We start from the raw sequence: 8,682 nt of genomic DNA on the forward strand, positions 1-8,682 counted from the left end.
CAACATTTAAGGAAAGATTGTATATCTGTAAAGTGAGGTATTTTAAGGGAGGGAAACTTTAAAGTGTGATGGTAACATTTTGCTGGCAGCTCTTCTCATACTCAGAGGCTTTATTTTGGCTCCAAATACATTACAACTAGAACTATATGATGTAAGTAAGCCATCCAGATCTAGATCTCTGATAATATCCACAAGCCAGAGGCAGTGAAGAAACAGGATCACACAGAACTGAGTTCAGGAAAGGGGGTGGGAATCAAAAGACAATGTCTTCATCACAGAGTAGGTCCAGCTCACATTTTAAGGTCTTTCAAGTCAATAATCAATGATTGCGAATTCTTAGGCTCCCTCAATCAGGAAGAAAAATGATTTGTACTTTTGAAAAGGAAGTGAAATATTCTATTCAAACTTACCAAGATGCATACAAATTCATACACACTTCCTCTCTTGGGACATTTTTGGGGAAATAATTATCTTAGTAATTATTGACATGTACATTAATATCTATTTTAAAAATCAAAATAATTATATGACTTACCTGATTTGGGATAAGAAATAATAAAGATACCACTGTCTTGCATTTCAAAGTCTTTCAGGACATTTAGAAAATTTGGATCAACGTATTGGCGTGGAAAGTTATAGCCTTTGAAGGGTAGCCAATGATGATGACTTTCCTTTATTTTTGTTTTGCCATTGTTCAGTGATCTCCTACCAAAGCATAGTAATAATTTAGAAAAATTGAGAAGTTTGATTTTCCTATCTATTTACTGTGTAACATAGCAGTTTACAAGGAATAAGAACAAGATAGTTTGGAGTCTTGGCACTGCTGTGAGCCAAGTAAATGTTTAATCACTTTTGTTCTTACACAGCCACATTTAGATTCCAATTGTATAGGGTTCATTAGATGGTTTTGTGCTTTATCCAAGCACTAATTCATAAACAGGATACAAACACAAGATTTTTTTAATGGTCAAAATACTGAAACATAGTATTTGGCTATACAAATCAAAATTTTAAATGTAGTTAAATTTTTTACCCAGAAATTTTACTTCCAGAAATTTGTACACACACACACACATATATATATATTATATACACTTTAAGAACAGAACCAATATAACAGTGCTAGGATATTTAGTGCTACATTGATTTTAAAAGATATTGATAAATCAAGTCTCCATCAGCAGCCATTGAGTTAAATAAATTGACATTTATGTGATATCAAATATGTTACACTTGCTATATATACATATATATATTGAAATTTATATACACACAGATATACACACACAAAACCAACAAAACCAATGAAGGTTTTGAACTATTAAGTGAAAAAAAGTTGTAGAACAGTACCTAATGTGATCCCATTTACTTCTTTAAAAATATTTTTTCATAAATACATTTTTTTTACTATCTTAATCAAAAATATAAACTACACATGGGAAAATACATTTTTTTTTTATTGAATAGTTCATACTTTCTATCATGGGCTTAGAAATGTGCACTATTGTAACATTCCTATTTGATTAAGGAATTCCAAATTGGAGTGCATCATTTTTATTTTCATTATACCTGGACTACTTTTTTTAAAAATTAGAAGACTATATTATTTTTATGTATTACAACTATTTTAAAATGCCCTAAATAATCAAATCATGTGCTATTAAAAAATACTACTTTTTAAAAAGTAATAATGATGAAATAGAAATTTGTGTCAATACAATAGGAGTCCCTGAGTGTTGCAAATGGTTAATGTGCTAGGCTGCTAACCAAAAGGTTAGAGATTCAAATCCACCCAGAGGCACCTCAGAAAATAAAAACCTGATAGTCTATTGATGAAAAATCAGCCACTGAAAGCCCTGTAGAGCACAATTCTACTCTGGCCCACATGGAGTCTCCATGATTTGGAACTGACCTGATGACAACTAGGCTTACTGGTCATTAAAATAAAACTAAACGCGTTGCCATCAAGTTGATCTCAACTCATAGAGGTCCTGTAGGACAGAGTACAACTGCCCCATAGGGTTTCCAAGGCTATAATCTTTATGGCAGCAGGCTGCCACGTCTTTCTCCCAAAGAGCTGCTGGTGGGTTCAAACCGCCAACATTTTTGGTTAGCAGCAAGCACTTAACCATTGCACCACCAGGGCTCCTATCACAAGTACAGATGTTAGGATGTACTACACATATTTTGAGAGGATGCAATTCAGTCCATAACATACGTAATCCAACATGCCTCACCTAAAAGTCTGCTATTTTAAAAGAAAATTAACATTAATGTTAGGAGAAGGTAAACTTAAAAATATGTGTTAGGTTGTTGCTACTGTTTGTGTTGTAGTTAGCTGCCTTCGAGTCAGCCCCATACTCATAGCAACTCTATGAACAACGGAAAAAAACACCGCCTGGCTCAATGCCATCCCCACCATCTGTTGCTGATCTGACCTTTGTGATGCATAGAGTTTTTATTGGCTGATTTTTGGAAGCATATCCCCAGGCCTTTCTTCCTATTGCTACTATTAATCTTATCAAAACTCACTACATGATCGAAATGAAATTACCTTCGATTTAAAAGATCGAGATATCAAATTTCTTTAAAGGAAAGTAGTTTTTTTATAGACCTATCATCACTAAACTATCTATGAAAATATTCCTCAATAGAAGTATTCCTAAACCCAATAAATAGAACCTGTCCAACCTACTTTTGTGATTTCTTTGTTATAAACACACCCTGGTAGCACAATGGACAGCTCACCAAAAGGCCAGTGGTTCAAACCCACCAGCAACTCCATCAGAGAAAAGACCTGGTGATCCGCTCCTATAAAGTTTATAGTTGAAGAAACACAATGGGGCAGTTCTACTCTATCCTGTAGGGTCGATGTGAGTCAGAATCAACTCAACAGCAATAATGTTTTTCTTAAGCATAGTACCATGTCCCATGAAAGCTCTGCATCATTAATTTGCTTTGCAATTTTTTTTTTTTTAAATATAGATGGTGTAAAATACCATCATTAGATGGTATTTCACATCTCTTTCAGATGGTTAGCACTGGATACTTGCTGATTATAACTAAACCAGTTTTATAAAATAAACTTAAATTAATAAAATGGTGCTTTGTTATAAGATCATAATCTAAATCAGCATTGGCTTGTATGGCTAATTTTTCATAAGGAATAAATAAATTTACTTCATAAAAAATCTTAAAATAAAAATAAGAGAAAAGATTGGTAAATAATAGAGTTAAGTTTTTGTCATCCCATTGCCAGGACATGTAGAAGCCAAACCGATTATCGCAAAAGACTGTCTCCACAGTGACAAACACCCAGTAAGTTTTACATCATTAGATGGTATTTCACGTCTCTTGCAGATAGCTGGCACTGGATACTCATTGATTGTAACTGAACCAACTCAGTGAAACAGAAAATGGAGGATTTTTTTTGTTTAGGGCTAAAAGAATTGTTACCAAACCAGCCCAAATCAGCACATTTCCCATATAATTTTCTCATTCAATAATAGAGTAAATTTCAAAATTATACCTAACAGTTTTTCCATATTAGTTGAATTGGAAAGAAATATAACAAAATTAAATATACAAACACTCAGGAAAAAATCTGCTTTGCATAGGGTGAAATTACTAAATCTGATAGACATAGACTTTAATGATTATATATAATTTAGCTACTTAACCACATCAGATTGGTTGCTTCTTTGAAAAAAAAACTTCCATTTACCTTATAATTAAGTGACAGACACAGCCCAATAAACAGTAATATGCCTTAGGCTTCTGAGTAATGGAATTTCTTGCTCTTGTTTATGCTCACTACTCTTCCTATCACTGACCCCATACAAAACCCACCCATTGCCATTGGGTTGATTCCAACTCATAGCGACCCTACAGGATGGAGCAGAATTGCCCCATAAGGCTTCCAAGGAGTGGCTGGTGGATTCGAACTACCAACCTTCCGGCTAGTAACAGAGCTCTTAACCACTGCACCACCAGGGCTCCTGTACCACTGAGCAGAGGTCCTAAATAGAAGAGTTATTTCCCAAATATAGATATGATAAATCAAAAGCAAACATGAACTCTGTTAAGGTTAATTCCAGCATCTAAGTAAATAATAACAGCTTTTGTGTTTTTCATTTTTATAAAATATTTATCACAATTCCCATTTCTAATTCTTAATAATCAGTAGGGAGTTTATTATTATTATTACTGCCCCATAGATGAAGGTTTACAGAACAAACTAGTTTCTCATTAAACAATTAGTACACATATTGTTTTGTGACATTGGTTACCAGCCCCACGACATGTCAACCCTCTCCCTTCTCAATCTTGGGTTCCCTATTACAAGCTTTCCTTTCCCCTCCTGCCTTCAGGCCCTTGTGTTATGAACCCAGGAAGGTGGGTCCTTGTCTGACACTCTCAGACTAGCCAATTATCTGGACACTGGTCTTTGAGAAAGTAACTTTATTGCAATGCTCAGAGCAAGGAGCCAGGAGGAAGCTCCTCACAGCAAGATAGTGGCCACCCAGGCATACTGGGGAGAGAAAATTCCAGAAAGCAGCCAGGAAACAGGAGGTGACATTGTTCTTGTTGGGCCTCTCTCTTCCGAACAGGGTCCGGGTGATGATTTTCCTTCTGATTTGTTCCTGCTGTTGCTGCATCCTCTGCTGAGGCCAATTAGTGGTCACAGCTTTCCCTTCTGTGCATTCGGGGTGGGCCAAATCTATCTTGGGCTAGTTTAAGGACTAATGGAAATTTACTGACATTCGTAGGATCAGGTTACAACCCCCACTTGAGTTGTAGCAATTCCTTAATCTTAAAGAATAAGGGTTGGTGACTCATCTGGCTACTTCCTGCTGACATGTGGTGGACTTTTAGGGACCTAGGAACAGGCAAGAAATGATTAGCTCCTAGGGGTAAGAGGCAAAGAAGGGTTAAAACCAAAGACACAAGGGAAAGATTAGTCCAAAGGACTAATTGACCACAAGTACCACAGGCTCCATCAGACTGAGTCCAGCACAATTAGATGGTGCCCGGCTACCACCACCAACTGCTCTGACAGGGATCAAAATAAGGGTCCCACCCGGACAGAGCTGGAGCCTGAGGTTCACCCTTCAGCCAAAGATTAGACAGGTCCATAAAACAAGATGAGAGACAACAGATAAGTGGTAACTTTGGTGAAGGGTAAGACAGTACACAGTACTGAGGAAGCCAGCACAACTTGTCCAAGGCAAGGTCATGGAAGCTCCATAGACACATCCAAACTCCCTGAGGGACAAAATTACCGGGCTGAGGGCTGTGGGGACCATAGTCTCAGGGAATATCTAGCTCAATTGGCATAACATAGTTTATAAAGAATATATGCCAATGAGCTAAGTAGTTTTCGGTTTATCATATTTAATCTTCACAATAACCCTATAAATTGTCCACTGTTCTTTACCACTATTTTTCAGATAAGGAGACTGAGCCACCTGGAAGTGAAGCACCTTGACCCAAAAAACAACAGCTAGCAGAGCCAAGATTTGAACCCAGCTGGAGGAACCCCAGAAAGCATGGCCCTCGGACTCTCTGTCAACCCAGCACGAAAACCATTCCCGAGGCCAACTCTTCAGTCAAAGATTAGACTGGACTATGGGATATAAAATGATACTCACGAAGAGTGTGCTTCTTAGCTCAAGTAGATACATGAGACTAAATGGGCAGCTCCTGTCTAGAGGTGAGATGAGCAGGCAGAGAGGGATAGGAGCTAGTTGAATGGACACAGGAAATCAGGGGTGGAAAGGAGGAAGGTGCTGTCACAGTATAGGGAGAGCAGCTAGGGTCACATATGTATGTATAAATTTTTGTACAAGAGACTAACTTGAATTGTAAACTTTCACTTAAAGTACAACAATAAATCTAAAAAAAAAAAAAAGATGTGAACCCAGGCAGATGATCTCCAGGACCCTTCTGTTATACTGCCACCAGAAGCTTTACTGGCTTTCTCCTGCTGCCAAGCCCTTTCATACACTCAGAGGTTTTTCCTTCAATCCAATTAACAACCTCCCCATAAACACTGTACACATGCTGATGGCTTTCAACTTCTAGGGACCAGTGCTCCTCACCAGCTTCTGCCGCCTTGCTCCACCCCTAAGATTTAGGAGGGCAAAGAGAACGGCCAATAAAAGTTGCTTAGGTGCTAAAAGAAGCAAAGGAAAAAATGCCTTGTATAAGTAGAACACACACCAATCACCACTGAAATACAAGTCGGCCTCACCCTTGGCCCAGGAGACTGAAATAGAAACGGAGCAGGGAACAGGGGGCCAGGATGCAAAAGTGTTACGCTAATGTTACCTAAGATACCTGGAAACGTTTAAGTTCCTGGACTACTTAAGGATCATCTGAAGCACTACATCCCCAGGCTGCCATAATGAAAGGTCTCCCATACGGCATTTCATAGGGGAATTGGAGCCTGCTTCTAGGGGCCACTTGGACTCTCAACAGGGCAACGTAGCAGCTTGATCCAAGGCAGGTTGGTCTCTTAGAATACAAGTATTCACCTACATTGCTCACATTAGCTTAAGTTTCTAATTAGCCCTTTAAGCATACAGTCAACGCAGTAGTTACTGTGGTCTCCAGGGGGTACTTAGCTCCCACCAAATTCCTGAATGTCCTGACTTTGGATACAAAGGCTCCTTCATTATCACTTTGAATTGAATAAGGTAGGCTAAATCTAGGAATAATTTCATCGGGGAGAGCTTTGCTTACCTCGGATGCCTTTTCCATTCAGAAGGGAAGGCTTCTACCCACCCAGTAAAGGTATCTCAAACACTAAAAAATACTTGAAACCTCCTGTAGCCGTAGGCTGTTAAGTCCACCTGCCAGTCTTCTCCAGGTCTGGTCCTGCAGGCTTATACCCTAGGCATAGGAGGTAGTGGGGTCTGTTTTTGAAATTGTACAACCACCCACCTTCTACTCTGTTATTAAGGTCAAAGCCCCATTCACAAGCTCTGTTTATATCACATTCAGTGCTCTGGGGTTTTCCTGTTGCTGAAGACTAGGAATTAAAGCAAGGCAAGTGGCTGAGGTTTTTGTTCTAGGGGCTTGTTTGGCCACCTGATCCTTTATTCTCCCTTCTGGTGCCCAGGGCAGTGTATAACTGTCACCTCTGTTGACTATAGTACGTTATTCGAAAAAGGTATCTCTAATAGGCTTTCTTTCCTCCATTCCCACCAGCTGAGATGCTCTTTGCTGTCATGGGCCTGCCAGGATTTAGGGGGAGGTAAGGATGGTGGCCATCTCATCAGGCCCTGAAGCTGTGTGCTGCCTCTGCCTGTGTTTGGCAGCTCTCCACCCTGCCAATGAAGCCAGCCAAGGGCTGGGACTGGAGACTTGTCCCTGCCTGGGGCAGCTGGAGAGTCCCCTGTGTGCCTGGGACAGCAGCAGACATCCTGAACTTTCCTGAGGCTCTTCCGTTTTGGGGTGCCTTGTTGTCAAACAGTTTCTATAATGTTCTAGCTGTCCTGCCCCCAGCCGATATCTGTGGCAGGTACAGCCTGGGCTGCTGGGAGTCTAATACCATTCTGAGGGTTGAGGTTATGCAACCTGTCAGCCTCTTGGCGTGCCTTTTCTAAGACCACCTTTCATTCCTCTAGAGTTAAAAGAATATTTAGGCATCTCTACTATTCCAACTATACAGGTCAGAGGTGGAGAATCGTGTATGAACCCAGATAAACCCTCTAGGCTGGCCGTTGTGATCCAGTCCGGCAGGCATTTGTATCAGCGGAAATTGCCCTGAGGAGATTTGGGTGGAACCCTGGCCAAATTGCACCCCACTACGTGTGTATGCTGGGGAGACTATTCCCTGGGCAGACGGGGAGTTTCTGACTCTTGAGGGGTGGCGGGGGGTTCTGCCAAAGGGGTAGTGCCTGCCACCAGTGAGGCAGCGCAGCGGGGCCACCGGCGTCAGGGCCTGAGCCAGGCTGAGAACCAGGCCTACACCTCCAGGTGGAAAGGGTATGGATAAACGCAAATTTGAGTGAGGCTCAGGTTCTCCACTTCAGCCCCCACTCTATAAACAAAAGGCTGTGTTTCTGCTGGGCAAATCCTAGTTCGCCTTTCATCCAATTAAGTATTGGCTGAAGGCAGAGTTACACGCTCTCTGTAGTACATTCAGATCCTAAACACAAAACCTTTTTTAAAACATTCCGGTTTAGTCTTCTTGTTACCATGTGGAAACCCCAGGTTCTTACTCGGCATGATAAACGAGAGACCAAGATGGGAGAACAGGAAATGCACTTTTATTTCATTGTACAAGGAAATGAAGTCAGTTGGAGTTGCTGCCGCCAAGACTGCTCACCAAGGGTGGACAGGCAAGTTACTTTTAAAGGGGTTTACAAGAAGGGAGTTCATACAAGTTACATCAATGACATTCTTAATCACACTATGCAGGTGCAATGGGGTTCACATATAACCTCCAAGCAAAAGCAGGATTCAAATGCAAAGCTGGTGGGGAGCAGGGGGGCAGCCCAGAAAAGGAAACGACTTTTCAATACAATACTGTAGGGTAGGAAGCCAGATAAAGAATACAGCACTGTGGAGGCTCTGTCTCAGTGGTGAGGAGACCCACCTGATCCTCCTGAACAAGAGGCTTGGTGCATGTGGTCTAGGGGGTGCCAGGCTCCAGACAGAGGCCTCATGTTGGGC

The 8,682-nt window shown here is 40.7% G+C and overlaps 1 protein-coding gene across 1 annotated transcript in view; it reads right to left on the minus strand.

The window, feature by feature from the left end:
* LOC101354319 (amine sulfotransferase-like) overlaps positions 1–8,682 on the minus strand; it is a 150,025-nt gene that overhangs the window by 104,579 nt on the left and 36,764 nt on the right. The window contains 1 exon segment of the mRNA XM_004372507.2: positions 536–705. Coding sequence (XP_004372564.2) covers positions 536–705 — 170 coding nt within the window.

This window comes from Trichechus manatus, unplaced genomic scaffold, assembly GCF_000243295.1.
Source record: "Trichechus manatus latirostris isolate Lorelei unplaced genomic scaffold, TriManLat1.0 scaffold00017, whole genome shotgun sequence".
NCBI classification, from domain to species: Eukaryota; Metazoa; Chordata; class Mammalia; order Sirenia; family Trichechidae; genus Trichechus; species Trichechus manatus.